This window comes from Populus nigra, chromosome 3 (assembly GCF_951802175.1).
Source record: "Populus nigra chromosome 3, ddPopNigr1.1, whole genome shotgun sequence".
Taxonomy (NCBI): domain Eukaryota; kingdom Viridiplantae; phylum Streptophyta; class Magnoliopsida; order Malpighiales; family Salicaceae; genus Populus; species Populus nigra.
Window position 1 is genome coordinate 1,351,645 of NC_084854.1, and position 18,780 is coordinate 1,370,424.

Below are 18,780 nucleotides of genomic sequence, written 5' to 3' on the forward strand. Positions count from 1 at the left end.
CAGGTGAGTGAGTAAAACCCCGGCTGTCCCAGGCTCTTACAAGAAATGCACGCCCTGACTCGAACTCGAGACCTGCTGTGTAGATCTCAAGCCCTTTGTAGAGGGACTAAGACTACAACTTTTTTTTATCGTGAGGGCCAAAACTTAAATTTTACTAATTTTAGCTCTGAAATGTAAAATTTATCCTTTTATCAGGATATTTTATATATATATATATATATATATATATATATATATATATATATATATAGACACAGCCTCCCCTGCATGTACGAGCATAACGTGTTAATCTTGACAAGTATGAGCCTCCCCTGCATGTACGAGCATAACGTGTTAATCTTGACAAGTATGATTTAACTGGTTATTTTTTAAATTTATTTTAAAAAAATTATTTGTTTGAGTGTCAGAAACCTTAAAGTCATTAGAGACTTACATGATCGTTAACTTCAGGTCTTAGGGGATGAGTCGAGGTGCACGTAAACCAGTCCGAACACCTACGATTACAAAAAAAAAATATAACATGTTTAAACTTTTTATTTTTAAGAAAAAAAACCTAAGTTTTTTTATAACTCAAAATTATTCACCAAATTTAAATACACGTATAGTTTGTTTGTTTTTCTGTTTCAAAAATATTTTTTAAAAAATTTGATTTTTTTAATATTTTTAAATCGTATATTAATATTAAAAATAATTTTTTAATATATTTTTAAACAAAAACACTCTCATATAAAACAATTACTGTACACTGCTGACCAATCCATAAGGAGATGGGGTGAGGCTCATTGGTGGGGATTGGATAAGAATCTGGAAAGATACTTGGAGACAAAAACGAGCACTGGTGGGCGTAAGGCAGCCATAAGTCTTTCAGAGTCAATAATGTTACTTTGAAGTCAAGCACTTGCTGTTAATGATAGAAGCCCAATCCATGCACGAAATCACCCCCGTCTAGAACTATGAATCATTAATGATTCAGCCTCCCTCTGGTTTTTAACATCTCCACCTGCAACAATGCTCTGCAAGACATCTATGAATGCTAACCCGTGGTTTTTAATTATTTTTATTAAAATAATTTCGTTTTGTTCTTCAAAAAATCTTTTAAGCTGATATAAGTGGATTTAGTTGGGTCAAATGGATTCCTAAAAGCTTCGAGCTTTACAAAATCAGTATTATTATTTATTTAAAATAAAATTCTATTTAAATTAAACTCTAAAATCATTTATTTATATTCTATATCAATCTGTCAAGTCGGTCAGACTGAATTTAATAACCATATATGACTCAATAGCATACATTTCTCGAATGAATTCAACCTTTTTTTTTCTTCACGAGGAGGCCTCAAAGGGTCGGAGTTATCCACAGTCCAGAGACTCAAATGACTTTGCTCGTCAAATATGATTTCATTATGCAAGAGTACCCGGTGGTGCCTTGTCGATTCAAATTCAAACATGATTTATTTTCTATTATAGTTTTATTCTCTTCATTTCATTAGAAAAAAATTAATATAATAATTTCTGAAGATAATTACTTTTAAATTAAATAACAAGCAATTTTTAGAACCCCAGAATTAATGCCTGGTGAGTATGAGTTCTTAGGAATCATCTTGAGGAATATATTTGTGTATTTATTGTGTATTAATGAGCTTATATATAGTAAGGTGGCCCGTAGAGTCTATAGTCCATGCCAGTTGTGATCTATAACTCGGAGAAATGTTCTTCTTTTAGCTTCCTTTCTTGACTTCATAGGTTTGAACTTTGAAGCAGATATTTAAAGAAATTTATTTTTCTGAATGCATCACATTAATTTGAAAGACGTGTTCTTAATTAAAAAAAAAAAAAGTCTAGATTGAAGGAAAAGTTAGCTTGGAAGTATCTTTTAAGAGCAATGTACTTGTAATTAATTCTCTCTTGAAAGGCTTGGTTCAATGGTCAAGGAATATCATTTTCCAAGCACTTCATCGAGTGAGGATGGATTACCTTTCATTATTCATAAATTTCAAAAAAATCTCACCATCATATATATATTACCTAGATTATTAGTTTTTATCATGTAAGAAAACTTTTTTAAACCGAGTTTTTTTTCAAACCGCAACCGCAAAAGCTATTATATTATAATTACGGGCCAAAACTAACGCATCCATTGACAAACATCATCTCATGAAAAATGTGAGCAAAGTGGGCAAAGTTTGATGAACTGAAACAATCATGGGTGCCCACAATTCTGTAGTCAATAATATACAGCTAATACGCGTCTGTGATAGAGTCTTAATGGGGGCAAGATGTCATGGCTACAGTCATGGAAAGCAACATGTTCCACTAGTTGACCACCTCGTCATTGTTTGCTTCTTTCTTTTTGTCTTTTTTGAAGCATAATACTTATGCTACGGCTCAAGAACGACCCTAGGATTTTGTCACTTGCTTCTGTTTTTTGCCGTGGCAGGCGGTGTATCTGAATTCTGAGCACTAGCCAGTCAGTCTATTGGTCCAACCCACTTAGTACTGGACTTTCTAGATTTAGGAAGTCTTTCAAAACATATTTGGATGCAAGATGATTCGGAATATATATATAATTTTAATACGAGAATGTTAGTAGTTCTTGAGATGGGCTCCAGATTTGATCTGGTTTAGGGCTGGAGTTAACTGAGATATATTTTTTTGTTTGAAATGATTTTTAATTTTTTTAAAATAATTTTTTTTTTTAGTTTTGATTTAGTTGGGTTTAAAGTGAGTTATATCAAGCCAACTAGGTTGTAAATTAACTTCTTGAATCATCCGAGTTTGGTGAATTCAATAAAAAAACAATTCAAAATAAAACCCAACCTTAATTAATTTCCAAATCAATTTAATAACTATAAATTAAGTATTACCGAACACATAATTCTAACTCCCATGATGAATCGTCATCGAAGCCAACTGGTCAACGTGCTAATCTTTTGGCAGCATTTTGATAGCCTGAACGAGAAGCAGATAAATTTGAATTAGGATCCTTCCTAAGTCGTAAAAAGGGCAACTCAGTTAAGCCTGCACTGGCTGCACGATGATGTCTAAATATTGCTGTTAATCACTATATATATATGACTAAAATGGAACTTGGAAAGGAAGAGCACCTTTGATCAATCCTAACTCAATCCACGGAGCAATAATAGCACAACAATGTCAATGAACATTTTGTTAAGCTAATATTATCCTGTTTTTGGAAATTATTTACTCCTATTTAAATTGCATTTCATCAGTATTACATGATATAAAAGACATTTATTTGTTTGGTTCAAGGAATAAAAACAACAAAAACATAAAATAATATTTTTTTAATAGTTTTAAGTTTCTTTTAAAAATAAAAAGAACAGAAGAGTAGGTCTCAATTTTTTTTTAATCTCAAGATAATAATGTTAACCAAACACTATTTAAAATACATGACATTATATTAGTTAAATTATGGCTCCTAAATTCAAAGAAATAGCTTAAGCTTCTTTAGGGCCACAACCCCAACCCCGACATCTTTACACATTAGTAGCTTAGTGACTCTAGATCTTTTAATCTTCATTGTGTTAAACACCGAAATTAATATTTTCCTTTAATTTTTTTAATCATATTAGATTTAAACTTCAGATAATAAATAATTATAGAAGAGCAAGCACAAGTTTATTAGCCTGATTGATGTTAGTTGCTACTATATATTATAAGTGATCAAAATGTGCATGTCACAAATTAACTAACCATTTGATGTTTGGTGATTAATCTCAACCACTACTAGAGAATTGAAAAAAAAAAACAATGAAAATGTGGATGAAGAATATTCTATCATGGTTTATGAATGAAATTTATGATAACAAATTTCATATAGTAATTGTAGATGGAAAAAGTAATGGAATAAAAACAATTTTATCGGCAATTCTATTGATATCGCTGACATGCCAAACTAACAAAAACCTCATTGATATTTTTAAAAGAAATTAAAGCCCGACGGTCATCTCATCTTCTCATCTCATCTTCTTCTTTCATTTGAAAACACAACAGCCATCTCCTCTCTCTTTCAAAAAAAAAAAAAAAACAGATTGCCGCCCCTTATAAATCCAGCCACCGCAACTTGTTGGTGCGAATGCAACATCTCTCCAATAGCGTAATCTTTCCTCTCTTGGTTCCATTTCTGGTTAAGTTTCACCACCAAGCAAACAAACCCACCCATCTATGTTTCAAGTTAATTTATTAAAATTTGATTATAGTTTTTGTTGTTATCCATTTTTTAATTCATAAAAAAAATAAAATAAAAATTTCAAAATACAAGAGGATACACATGAAGAAAACCTAAAAGATTTTCAAAGTTGGTGGTGAAGGACCGAAATGACAAGTGGACAAGTTGGAGGACTAGAATGTTCAAGATTGACAAAATTGACGACCCAATTTTGATTAATAAAAGACCCATTCAGTGATTTTTTTTTATTTAGGGTAAAGAAATATAAATCCGGATGATCAAAGACTCAATGAGGGTTTTGAAAAGCTTAATTAATTTTATTAAGGACTTAATTGCAAGGAAACTCAATTTCTTGGAGTCAATTTAGGTGTTAATTGGAAGAAATTAAAGCTTGGAGACTGTAGTTGGACTTTGAAAAGTTTAATTGGTCAAATTAAAGGCTTAATTATAATAAAATAGCCAATTAGGGGTTTGATTGAAGAAATTCAAAATCAAGGATCAAATCATAAAAGGCGAGAGACTTCAAAGGTTGAAATTGACCAAATCAGGGGTTAAATTGAAAAAAATTAAGAGCTTGATGGTCAATTAAGGGTCTAAATGCACATATTAGAAACCAAGGATCAAAATGAAAATGACGCTAAACTTTGAGGTTGATGATTGAGTTTGGTAGAGGTGAAATTGTATGAAATTAAGAATTTGAGAGGTAATAATGGGTTCAATTAAAAGCAATTGAAATAATATGGATTGAAATGAAATCTAATCAGATCCCAAATTAAAAACTCTATTTTCTAAGGGTTTAACCTAGATGATGCGTCGTTCACCCAATGTTCATCTCCTTCTTTTGCAATTTTTGGTGTCAGTTCGACACCTTTTGAGAACTCGTTGTGGAGTTCTAAACCTTTAAATGACACGATGCTTTTTGTAAATGGAAGAAGAACATCCTCTTTACAACCCTATTGCTTTTGTTAATTATATCAAATTTGGTCCTCAAACTTTTGATTGCTATATATTTTGTTTTGAACTTTTTTTTCTTCAATTTCATCCCTTAGAATTTGATTTAATTTGAATTTTTTTATCAACTTTGGTCTTCGTTTTTTTTAATTGCTATTTGCTTTTCTCTTATCCTTTTTTTGGTTGAAATTTTTTATCTATTATATTTGATCCTTATTCTTTTGATTGCTATTTATTTTATTTGAAATAATTTATGAAATTGTAATTATTTTTTTTTTAATTTCATCATCTTTTAACTTTTTTATCTGTCAGATTTGGTCTTCATTATTTTGATTGTTATTTATTTTATATATATTTTTTCAATTTCATTCTTATTCTACCTTTTAATTTCTAAGATCTGTTTCTCATTCTTTTAATAAACTTAAAAAAAATTAAAACATTAATAAGTTATTTTCAAGAATAGCTAAACACTGCAAAGTGTTTTTCAATTTATTTTTTTATGACACTACCAAACATTATAAAATAATTCACTTCTCAAGAATTCACTTTTTAAAGATACTACTTTCCAAAAGAAAACTACTTTTAAGCAAATAAACATGACCTAAAAATAAGGAAGATTTTCATGAATAAGGATCCAACTGCTAAATGATAGAACTTCAAGGTGGAAATGAAAGATAACCATTTTAGTCGAGAAAACGACACCGTTTCTAAATCCATTGTTCATCCATTTCTTCCTCATCTTAGGAAAAACTGATTAAAAAAAAACTGCACCAAATCTGATCCAAATCGTGGATCAAATTCATCCCCTACTAAGCCTCAGTATCCCTCACCCACACGATGCTTCTCCAAACGCCAGGATGGGTTGTCACCAACAATCCTGCAATGGCAGGACTGTTGGTTCCTTGTTTTCCTCAAACACGGATGAATGAGCCATGCTTACCCCATTCCCAGGATCATTATGTTGTGTGTGGTCCCGCACCATGTGATGGTGGGACCACCATATTAATTAGTAAGAGACAGCAAGGCAAGGCTGTCTCTTTGAATTAATAGAGGAGCTGCCACTGTAGAGGCAGTAGCAAAAACGGGAGAAAAACAAGAGAAAAGAGAAGAAGAGACAGCAGAGCAGCCTGTGTTTGTTCTTCGATTTCCAGCTCGTTCACCGTTGGATCGGGCTGAGATTTTGACAGCAGCTTCTAGACACATTCCTCTTCATTCTGGACGGTTGGATCGAAGATTGGTGGTGTGGAAGCTGGCCGTTTTGACAGAAAACGGGGCTGTCAGTTTTGTGAGTTTTTCTCAAATAATTCTCCTTTAATCTTGTTGTAATCCGAGAATAAGTAGTTCTTGATGATATATATGTTGTATCCCTTAGTTGAATCTGAGGAAGAACAGTTGTGAACCCATTATTTGTGATAGTGGAAGTTTTTAGGTGGACTCCGGTCCCGTGGTTTTTCCCGCATCGGGTTTTCCACGTAAAAATCTTGGTGTTAATTTGTGTGATTATTTGCATTATATTTGATCATTGTTTGAATCTGTTTTTTACTGCACAAAGAGGGAAAAAGGATTGGGACTTGTGAATTGTGAATTGTATTCCGCTGAATTGATCATTATATGATTTGGCTTTGCCGATTGAATGTAAAGGAATAAAGCCTGATGACATGGATGATGCAAAATGGAATGGACTAAATAGAAAGGCTACCGCTAATGTTAGAAAATGGGTATCTTCTAAGTCCATTAATCATATTTCTCAAGAACATGACTGCTATACAGTGTGGAAGATGTTGGAAGAAACATTTGCCAAGGAGAGTGCACAAAACAAGGTTTTTGTAATTAGAGACCTTGTGAATTTGAAGTATAGAGATGGTGAAGATGCTTCAGTGCATATAAATGTATTCCAAGGGTTCTTGAATCAGCTGTCATTGATGAACCTTGAGTTAGCCGATGAAATGCAAGCATTAATCCTATTGAGTTCATTGCCGGATAGTTGGGAGACTTTGGTAGTGTCACTTAGCAATTCTACTCCGAATGGAAAGCTCACTTTGAAAACAGTGAAGGATTGTATCCTCAATGAAGAGAAGAGGAGGAAAGGGACAAGCACTTCCGAGTCTCATGCACTTGTTACAGAAAGTCGAGGGAGAAGTCAAAGCAGGTTCTCTCACAGCAAGCAAGATGGAGAATCCAGCAATAGAAAAGGCAAATGGAAGCCAAGAGGAAGATCTCAGTCAAGGAAGGGTTTTAAGTGTTATTATTGTGACAAGCCTGGGCATATGCAAAAAGATTGTAGAAAGTATAAAAGAGATAAAAAGGGTAGAGATGAAGACAAGAATGAAGAGAATGGTACAGCTGCAGTTGTATCTGATGGTGATGTTGCCATTGTGTGTGATGATGGTTGTGTTAATCTTGCATGTCAAGATACCACCTGGGTTGCAGATTCAGCAGCTTCTTACCATGTTACACCCCGACGTGATTTTTACACATCCTACACTGCTGGTGACTTTGGTCAAGTTAGGATGGGAAATCAAGGGATGGCTAGTGTTGTGGGCATTGGAGATATTTGGTTGGAAACCAATACTGGGTGCAAGTTGCTACTCAAAGATGTTAGGCATGTGCCTGATATGCGCCTACATTTGATCTCTACTGGTACTCTTGATGAAGAAGGCTATCACAGTTACTTTGGAGATGGTAAATGGAAGCTCTCCAGAAATTCCCTAATTGTTGCTAAAGGGAAGAAGATGGGTCTCTACATGTCACAAGCCAAGGTGATCAAAGGGGAGGTAAATGCAATTGAAGATTGCTCTACTGATTTATGGCATAAGCGGCTTGGACATTTGAGTGAGAAAGGCCTTGGAATCCTTGCCAAGAAGAATTACCTTCCTTTAAAAGGTATGAACTTGAACACATGTACTCATTGTTTAGTTGGTAAACAACATAGAGTTGCATTTCAAAGATCATCTTCACATAGAAGGTCACATGTTCTTGATTTAGTTCATACTGATGTTTGCTCAATGATTGATAAGTCTCTTGGAGGTGCATTGTACTTTGTTAGTTTTATTGATGATCACTCCAGGAAGATTTGGGCTATTTGTTTGAAATCCAAAGATCAGGTGCTTGATGTCTTTAAGGACTTCCATGCCAGAGTTGAAAGAGAAACTGGTAGAAAGCTGAAATGTGTTCGAGCAGATAATGGTGGTGAATACAGGGGTCCTTTTGAGAAGTACTGCAGGGAACATGGCATCAAGTTAGAGAAGACAGTTCCTAAGACTCCACAACAGAATGGAGTGGCTGAGAGAATGAACAGAACAATTGTTGAAAGAATTAGATGTATGCTCTCTCATGCAAAGCTGCCTAAGTCCTTTTGGGGCGAGGCAATGAAGACTGCAGTTGCCATGATCAACCTTTCTCCATCAGTTCCTCTTGAGTTTGATGTTCCAGATAGAGTTTGGAAAGGAAAGGATGTTTCCTATGCACACTTGAGAGTGTTTGGATGCAGAGCATTTGTACATGTTCCAAGGGATGAAAGGTCTAAGCTTGATAGCAAGACAAAGCAGTGTATTTTCTTGGGCTCTGAAGATGATGAGTTTGGTTATAGGTTGTGGGATCCAAAGGAGAAGAAAATTGTGAGAAGCAGAGATGTTATCTTCTTTGAAGATCAAACCATTGAAGACTTTGAACTGAAGGAGAAAACAGAGTCTACTACTTTTATTCCATCTAATTCAAATCCAGCACCTACTCCACAGTTATCTTTGATGCCTGCTAATCATGGGGGAGACTTGCAAAATGATGAAAATGGTGGTTTTCTTAATGAGCCATTAGTTGGTGATCCTGAATCAGCTAATGATGATATTGATGTTATTCCTGAACAGGTTATGCAGGAAGCTCCAGATGAGCCACAATTGAGGAGGTCAACTAGACCTCGCCAACCTTCCACCAAATACTCTCCTCATGAGTATGTGCTGGTTACTGACGGGGGAGAGCCAGAATGCTTTGATGAAGCTATGTCACATGAGAAGAAAAGTGAGTGGTTGAAAGCAATGCAAGAAGAGATGAAATCCTTGCATGAAAATCATACATTTGATTTAGTGAAGCTTCCTAAAGGTAAGAGAGCACTCAAAAACAAATGGGTGTTCAGGTTGAAGATTGATGAACATTGCTCACAGCCAAGGTACAAGGCAAGATTGGTTGTGAAAGGTTTCAGTCAGAAGAAGGGTATTGATTTTGAAGAAATCTTTTCACCAGTGGTCAAGATGTCTTCAATCCGAGTTGTGCTTGGCTTAGCTGCTAGTTTGAACCTTGAAGTTGAGCAACTTGATGTGAAAACTGCCTTTCTCCATGGTGATTTAGATGAGGAGATCTACATGGAACAACCTGAAGGGTTTGAAGCAAAAGGTAAAGAGCAGCTAGTTTGCAAGTTGAAAAAGAGCTTATATGGGTTAAAGCAAGCTCCAAGACAATGGTACAAGAAGTTTGATTCTTTCATGGTGGATCATGGTTATGACAGGACCACTTCTGATCATTGTGTATTTATGAAAAGGTTTCCAGATGGAAACTTTATTATTCTCCTGTTGTATGTGGATGATATGTTGATTGTTGGCCATGATGCTAAGAAGATTCAGATGTTGAAGGAAGAGTTAAGCAAGTCTTTTGCAATGAAAGACTTAGGACCGGCAAAACAGATTCTTGGCATGAAGATCACACGTGACAGGAAGAAGGAGAAACTTTGGCTATCTCAGGAGAGATATGTCCAAAAGGTACTTGAGAGATTCAACATGAGCAACTCCAAACCGGTTTGTTCTCCACTTGCAAGCCACTTTAAATTAAGTTCTAAGCAGTGTCCTTCAAGTGATGAAGAAAAAGATGAGATGGAAAAGGTTCCTTATGCATCCGCAGTTGGTAGCTTGATGTATGCCATGGTTTGCACAAGGCCGGATATAGCTCATGCAGTTGGTGTGGTTAGTCGGTTCCTCTCCAATCCTGGTAAAGAACACTGGTCAGCAGTGAAATGGATACTCAGGTATCTCAAAGGTACTTCCAGTTTCAGCTTATGTTTTGGTAATGATAAACCTGTGTTGGATGGATACACAGATGCAGATATGGCTGGTGATGTTGATTCTAGAAAGTCCACATCAGGATACTTGATGAAGTTTGCAGGGGGAGCAGTCTCATGGCAATCAAGGTTGCAAAAATGTGTGGCATTATCCACTACAGAGGCTGAATATATTGCTCTTACTGAAGGGGGCAAAGAGTTGTTATGGATGAAGAAGTTCTTACATGAACTTGGCCTAGTTCAAGAGAACTTTGTGTTGCACTGTGATAGTCAAAGTGCAATCCATCTCAGTAAGCATCCTACTTTTCACTCTCGGTCAAAGCACATTGAAGTTAGATATCAATGGATTCGAGATGCTATGGAGATGAAGTCATTTGTTGTTGAGAAGATCCATACTGATGACAACGTGTCAGATATGATGACCAAACCTCTACCGAGAGAGAAGTTTGAGTTTTGTAGAAGGGAAGCAGGCTTATCAGAGCCTCCTAAATTGAAGCTTACATGTTGATCGCCAATATGGCGAATTCCTCACATGGTGCGTGAGGGGGAGATTTGTTGTGTGTGGTCCCGCACCATGTGATGGTGGGACCACCATATTAATTAGTAAGAGACAGCAAGGCAAGGCTGTCTCTTTGAATTAATAGAGGAGCTGCCACTGTAGAGGCAGTAGCAAAAACAGGAGAAAAACAAGAGAAAAGAGAAGAAGAGGCAGCAGAGCAGCCTGTGTTTGTTCTTCGATTTCCAGCTCGTTCACCGTTGGATCGGGCTGAGATTTTGACAGCAGCTTCTAGACACATTCCTCTTCATTCTGGACGGTTGGATCGAAGATTGGTGGTGTGGAAGCTGGCCGTTTTGACAGAAAACGGGGCTGTCAGTTTTGTGAGTTTTTCTCAAATAATTCTCCTTTAATCTTGTTGTAATCCGAGAATAAGTAGTTCTTGATGATATATATGTTGTATCCCTTAGTTGAATCTGAGGAAGAACAGTTGTGAACCCATTATTTGTGATAGTGGAAGTTTTTAGGTGGACTCCGGTCCCGTGGTTTTTCCCGCATCGGGTTTTCCACGTAAAAATCTTGGTGTTAATTTGTGTGATTATTTGCATTATATTTGATCATTGTTTGAATCTGTTTTTTACTGCACAAAGAGGGAAAAAGGATTGGGACTTGTGAATTGTGAATTGTATTCCGCTGAATTGATCCGGTTAATTGTCCCGAGTTTTCCCAACACATTATCCTAGGAAGATAAGAAGAATAGCCAAGGCATTCTCTCGCCCTTTAAAAGCCAGAGAAAGGTCACTAACCAAGGGGGACCCCGGGAAACAAAGGAAGACGAACAAAAAACAAAGAGAGAGAGAGGGGGGAACCAGAGGTACTTTCGGCTTTCCTTTAGAACTCCCGCAATGGAACTTCGGCTTTTCCTCGTAGCAGGTTGTTGATCCAACGAACCAAACACAAAAAAAAACATAGAGATAAAAAAAAAACAAATTGAGCCAGAAAGGGTGATATAGAGAGAGAAAAAAGAACAAAAGAAATAACAACACACTTAAGAAAGAGAGAGAAGAAGAGGAGGGCCATCGCAGAAGCGCCACCCGATTAGCTAGAGACCACCACCTCGTGTCTTCGTCTCCAATAGGAGCTCGCCAAGTAAGTTCTTCTCTTTTTCATGTTTTGCCATTTTAATTACCTCCTCATCGTGCAAAGCAGGCGTGAATTAATTCACGTGTGCTCGTTGTTGATGGCTTGGTCACTGAGCTAAGCCAATGACTCGGCTGGGCCGGCTAGATTTAGTTTTTTTTTTCAAACTTATATTATATATATACGTAACTCAATGCTCTCCAAATTACATATAAAAATGCAAAGTGTCTATAAAACTCTAAATTCTCTACAACAGTACTAGTGTTTTCAACCTCACAATTTCTCAATCCGAGTCTGGTTGAATCTCCCAGAGATAGCAGCTGCCAGTGCAGCTGTAAAATTTGGATCCCTTGTCAAAGAAGAAGCCATTTGTTGGACCAAAACTTTCTGAACTTCTGGCACTTGAAGGTTTTCTTGAACAGTCTTTCTAGCACTGTCAACGTGCATTCCGCTTTGGATCAAATCAAGGGTCACAGTGGGAACTGAAGTTCTGATGGATGATGGACTGGGAACTGGACCAAAACTAGAACTTTGGCTTGAACCTAATGATAGTTCAGGTTGAGAATGGCTGGCATGGTTGTGCTCTCCTTCATAAGTTGCTACCAAAATTGAAGGGTTTTCAGCACTTTTTTGGACCTAAATAAAACCAAGTAAAATCTCTCATAAGAAATCTGAAATATCCCTCGAATCATAAGCAATAATCATAAGAACTGGGGTGATTTTAATTACCTTCTTCTTGACAGGGCAACTTGGGGCAAATGAGCACTTAAAGTACGCCCTAGGAGAAGGATTGTCTCTGGTAACCTTTTGACCATATTTTCTCCATTGATAGCCATCCCTCACAACCTAAGAACACAAAACAAGTTTATTCATATTAGAAAGAAGGCTAATTAACCCTTATTAACAAATTTTTATGCATAATCAATCACATCACGAGCAAGTAATTAAAATGTTAATCAAGGAACTTACCAAGCTTGTATCGGATGCATTAGTCGGAAAATAAACCCTTGAAATCTTTGTCTTCAGATTCTCCTGTGGCCTTTTACTTGAGTCTTCATCACTAGAACTACTTTCTGTGTTCCCTCCATTAATTGCATTAATCACGTTGCTATAATCTTCACTCTCTGCCTTTCTCTTCATTGATATTACTGGTGTAGTCATGAGTTCTTTTTCTGAATTCTTGCTCGTCAAATCAGCTAAATGTTTTTGCAAAGTCAGGTATTTTTCGCATACAACACCAAGCACTTCTGTTAACTTCTGGTTCTCACTATTCACCCTATTTAACTCTTCAACAAGAAAACTAACACCAGCCTGTGAACAATCATCAAGTTTCTGATTCAATACTTGGAGAAGACAAGACCAGACAATATATAGCTGATCATCACCCTTCACAGGATATAAAATAATAGAAACTGACCTCTTTTTTAACTTGTACTTTCTGTTCAACCCTAGTTGAATATCCCTCAAACTGTTTGCTCTCCTGATTCAAAAGAAAGTAAAAAATTCTTTAGTTTGAGAATTCTAGAAACAAGAAAAGAAAAGGGAAAGATCGAAGAACCGAAAGCTGATGAGAGGATATCCGAAATGAAGAAGAAGAAGAAGAACTTACTTGAGCTTGAGTTTCATTGACATGCTTGAAGGGATTGATGTTGAGATCAAGAGAAGTGTTCACCCATGATGAATCCATTGATGAGTTCCTAAATCTCTTTCTTGAAGAAGCTACCTATAAACTTAATACAGGAAAAAAAGAAGAAGATTCGAGACAAATAATAATCAGGTACCTAGCAAGAGATTAGCACTATGGTCTGAAGTTGGTCAAGTGAATGGGAGAAACACACAAGAATGCTTCAGTATTTATAGAAAAAAAGATTGGCCTGTCAATCAACAATGGCGCTTGGTTTGTAAGGAAAGCCCCAGGAAATAACAAGGAGTCGACATCAAGTTGGAATTATAAGAATCTTAAGGTGTCCACATTCATCTATATAAAATAAAGAGAGAAAAAAAAAAGAAAAGAAAAGGGGGAAAGAGCACAAGAAAGTCATGGTTCACGTCCTTACAAGTTGAATAAATATTTTCAAATTCTTATGGAGCATGTCAAGGTCAAGGACTATGGCTCCAGTAATGGATTGAATTATTAAGGTTAATTAGAAATTTTTAAACAAGATCAAGAAGCTTCATGGTGTGTTGACCAGTGAACTATCTCGTAGACTTTGAGCCCCGTGTCGCTAACCTTCCTCGTTCTTTCATTTCCTAACAAGTTAATGGCAATGAATACTTAAAGGAAATGGTTTTCTCTTGTCGTGACATTAAAAAAGATAGTCTTGAGTTCATCCCAAGTTCACTCTATAATAATACAAGAACTAAGAGATGATGCGAAGTGATAATTACAAGACCAATTGGCACCTGTCCAATGGGATGATTGAGAGTTGATGATGTCTAGATTCCAACTATACAATATTCTTAAAATATTAATTTTGAAAAAAAAAAGTCCTTAAAATATAAATATGCATAATGCATTCGCCGTTAGTTTTTAGAAACCAGTTGCTTAAATTTTAGTGTGCTATCATCAGTTTCTCTTGATTGTTTATTATTAATCCCTTCAAACTATATATATATATATATATAAAAGCTTTTTAGGCAACCAAAAAGTAGATTACTTTTTTATTTTAAAAGTGGAGTTTTTGGCCAACCTAAATGAATTGATCTCGATCAAGTTATTAATTTTTTAATAACAAGGTTTTTTATTGACCCAGCTCGTGCCAAGCCCCTGATCAATAGGAACCTCTAACCAAGTAAACCATTAAAATGGAAAATTCTTTAATGTGCTTAAACTAATTTGAAATTACCTTAAGGAGAGCCATTAGAGTGCAAGATAATGTTCATTTCTGTTCTTGGGTCTTGTTTGTTTATGTTTGGACTCAAAAAGCAGAAGTTAAGCAGACGCGGGTTTGAAATGTTTGATGTGCCAACTTGCAACTAATTTCGAAGACTTTTTGTTTGCTTTTATTGGGGCAGATTCCCAGTCTGGCACTCTTTTAGAATTTACCTGCAGAAAGTTCTTGTTCTTCTAGCAATGGCAACCTCGACGATTTCCATATTATTACCGTTATTTTAAAACTTAGTATTCATCTAACTGGTTTAAGATTTGTACCGGTCCTAATTACAAAAAAAAAAAAAAACCCGGTTAAAAATCCAAATTAATCCAATTATTTAATTGACCTGGTCATATACATGGTTAAAAATTGGCCATGAAATCATTGATATTTTTTTAATTTGTTTTTTATCAAAATAATATAATTCTCATTAGTTTTAGAATTTTATTTTTGATTTTTTTATCTATAACCCGGGTTTTGCTTTGATTTGTGTTTTGAAAACTATAGTTTTTTTTTTTTTGGAGAAACCCACAAAAGACAAGGATACAACTATGATCTAGTTTTTTACAAAGATTTATTTGTGAGAAAAATCATGTTTAAATATAAAAATATTGTAAGAAGAGTAACTTAACAATCCACACGCTTAACTACTTTAAATATTTTTGTAAAACTCTATTATAAAAGAACTTAATAATAAACAGAATACAAAAAACCTTGCTGATTAAGCATGTAAAATTAGTTTTCATCGCCTGTAAAACCCTCTAAACCACCTGAATGGAACATCAATTTGTTTGGGATTTCATTTTTTTTTATAGGATATGATTTGAGATTTAAGAAGTGAATAAAGATTTAATTCAATCTTAATTAGCTATGAAAAAAGAATAATATAGTATAATATAGGAATTAATTAACTTTAGCCTTTTCTAAAGAAGGGATAAATTAAATTCTTGAGATGTCGATTTCGATGAGGAAATTCTGTTGAAAGTAAAAAGATTCAACAAAGTTGCATGCTAGCTAGTTAAGATAAAACTTTTAAGAAAATATATAAAAGTAGGAAAATAAATAAAAATTAATTAACCCAAATGAGTATCATCCAACATATTCAACGCCAGGAAACAATTATTAATTAATTCTTGATGCTGGGCTATATATAAAGATTAATAACAAAAAGCCTTTTTATTAATTTTATATTTATATTTTATAAATAGGTCTTGACTCCTAATTAGCCCTTGACCTTGACCAATTGACCTTATCTATCGGTAAATTGAACCAATGAGTGATGAACAGGTGGAGATTAAATATCAGATCGAAGAAATTAAACCAAAAAATCAACCAATGTGTTTATATCGGACAAAAAGAAGAAAAAAAACATATAAATGAAGTTTAAAATCTTAAATCTTAAGGATAAATAATAATAAACTTATCCAAATATCATGTAGATTGTTTTTTTTACTAGAAAAATACTTTTTATCTTGATAAATTAATTACCAAATAAATATTTTACAATATTAACACATATTCCAAGAAATCATCATTAATTTCCATCCAAACGAGAATTCCACTACGTATTCTAGATATATTTAATTTTCCCAATACTTTTCCATGCGCCCTAAATTTCCACGCATCCAAGAATTTGGGGTGCCAAAGAACAGTCTACCTAATTAATTAATAATTGCCACGCTTCAATTAATTATATATACATCATGGCAATTGAATATTATACTTGTGCCTGACTCCCATATGAAACGACTTGCACAATTTGGGTGATTTCAAGGAAGAGTTCAATATATTGCATTTTCACACGGCTAGCCGACTCTGCAAATGCCTTGAAAGAATTGGAAGGAAATTAAAGGTATACGGCTCACCCACGTTACATACACAACAAGAAACCCAGCAACTGCCAGCCAGCTTAAATGGTTGACCCCAAATTCATTCCGATGAAGACAATGTGAACATGGCTGCAGCCACATAGAATATGTTTTGTATAATTAAATGATTTTGAGAGAAGACCGGTTTATAAACCCGTGCTGCACCGCGGGTTAGATAAAAAAAAAATCAAGAAAAAAAATAAAAAAGTGCTTCTAGAGGCTAAGTTCATGAAGAAATTGAAGGGGGTGATAAATATATAAAGCAAAACTGAATTCACTCTATCTTGACTGATCAATCGTCGGAGAGAATGTGACCTCGCTAGACGACGTCGGCCTCTAGGGACAGTGTAAATGGGTCATAAGTTCACAGGAGATTTGGCCCAGGTTCCGTGGGGGATCATACTTTCTTTTTTTCCTGTGTTGGGAACCGGCAACACTCAAATTAATTTTAAAATACTTTGAACGATTCATTCACACCTAGGCATTTAGATGCATGAACATATATTGACATTATATATATTTATACTGATGAACACCCAAAAGTAAGTTTCGGAATTCATACATCATTCATCTTATTCTCATAAATTAAGATTAATTAGATTTATAAAGACGATGAATTAAAGACAAAATCTAAAATTTAAAAATAAGTTGAGATAATTTCTCGAAGAAAAAGACAAGGGTACTGTGTACTTCATGTTTAGTTCTTGTTTAAATTTGTTGATAATTAGCCATAATATATAACTAACATTAAATTAACATATTCTTTCTGTTGTTTTTATTATTTTTAATTTTTATTATTTTTAATAACCATACACAATAAACCAAAACAAGCAAAGGAAGGAATGTATTTAGATACGAGAAGTATATCTTTGAAATCGTCTTTAAAAAAGAATTTAGTGTAATTAACAAATAAGCGATCCTCAAAACACCTTTTTATTAATGGGAAAATTAAAGAAATCATTCATTGATTGATAATTAAGTTTTACCGATTAAACAAATAACAACTGAAACGATCAAGTCTTCAAAGGATTAGGAGGATTTAATCACGAAAAGAAGAACTTTACATTCATTAATTAATTAATTCGATATTCTAATTTACAGACAGTTTCCCAAAAAGCAAGGTTCCCTCGGTCTAGAAACTTTGTACCGCCGCTGTCAAACCAGAGAAAAACCTTTGCCTAGGTTTCCAGGTACTTGCAACTCATGTCGTGTTTCATAAGCCTGGTTAATGGCTATAGTTTTGACGGGACGGTCTTCTCAACTAATTTCCATTATATTTGGGACCAATTAATTATCGTATATATAAATCGATGAAGTCATGATTAATCCAACGATTTTTCTACAAGGTTGGATCTTCATCTAGTTACTTCACTTGCATCTAGAAGGGGAACCCGATCTGAAGAAGAGGAAAATGACTTCTGATCTAACTCTATGTCGGCAAATTATCCACCTACCTCTCTTTTGGCTTGGCTACAAGTAATTATTGTATATGTTTATTAACATGAATCAATTAATCTCCCTGAAATTAAACATTTATAAATTAATGTTCTCCAACAAAGATAATTTGTTGGTTGGTCAAGATATTGTTTAAATTTTAAATTGAAGTTGAGATCAGAAAAAAATATTATTTAATAGATGTTATAAGTGTACTTTATCATAAACAAAATTTAGCCTTTCAAAGGGTTGGTTTAGATGATAAAAAAAAAATGGTAATTTTATGTTTTTGATGATCTATGGCCAACTTGAGACACTTTTTTTACCTTAATGTATGTTTTTGTTTGTCAGTGTAAAAACTATTAACTTTTGTCGATAATTTTGTTTACAGGGCTCTAAGCTTTGGTTAGGCTAAATATTTGTGAGTGTAAAATGCTTGTCCTATTAATTGTAATATAATGGGGGAAGGATTAAACCTCAATGGGGTGTTTTGGGCCTCCCACGAGGAAAAAAAAATAATAGTTGATACATTATCAAATATAATTGTCACTATTTTTTAAGATTAGTGATGAATTGATAAAAATAATAAAATGCCAAAACTCGAGACTTCATTTGTAATATCTCACATCGATGGGTGAGGACTTGAGGGAAGCCTTATATGAGCATGCTCACCTTGACTAGTAAAACGCATTTCGGGATCATGCGTGGCTGTTAAGAACAAATCTGTGAGGCCCGTGGGCTGAAACGGATAATATCTTGCTAGTGGGGTGAGGTGTTACATTAAAC

The 18,780-nt window shown here is 34.7% G+C and overlaps 1 protein-coding gene across 1 annotated transcript; it reads right to left on the reverse strand.

Moving 5' to 3' along the window:
- Positions 1-11,669: 11,669 nt before the first annotated feature.
- Positions 11,670-13,680, reverse strand: LOC133687994 (probable WRKY transcription factor 40). Its single transcript, XM_062107356.1, has 5 exons — positions 13,429-13,680; positions 13,237-13,299; positions 12,789-13,130; positions 12,549-12,665; positions 11,670-12,455 (listed from the first exon to the last, which is right to left on the reverse strand). Exons 1-5 carry the CDS (start codon positions 13,504-13,506, stop codon positions 12,093-12,095), a joined length of 963 nt encoding a protein of 320 aa, XP_061963340.1. The 5' UTR covers positions 13,507-13,680; the 3' UTR covers positions 11,670-12,092.
- Between the last annotated feature and the right edge of the window lie 5,100 nt (positions 13,681-18,780).

Excerpts from the sequence above, each read along its gene's own strand:
- LOC133687994 (XM_062107356.1), bottom strand. The coding sequence starts at position 13,506 with ATGGATTCATCATGGGTGAACACTTCTCTTGATCTCAACATCAATCCC. Across the intron at positions 13,300-13,428 it reads TCAATGAAACTCAAGCTCAA|GAGAGCAAACAGTTTGAGGG; the intron begins GTAAGTTCTTCT and ends CTTTTGAATCAG. Across the intron at positions 13,131-13,236 it reads AAGTACAAGTTAAAAAAGAG|GCTGGTGTTAGTTTTCTTGT; the intron begins GTCAGTTTCTAT and ends GATTGTTCACAG.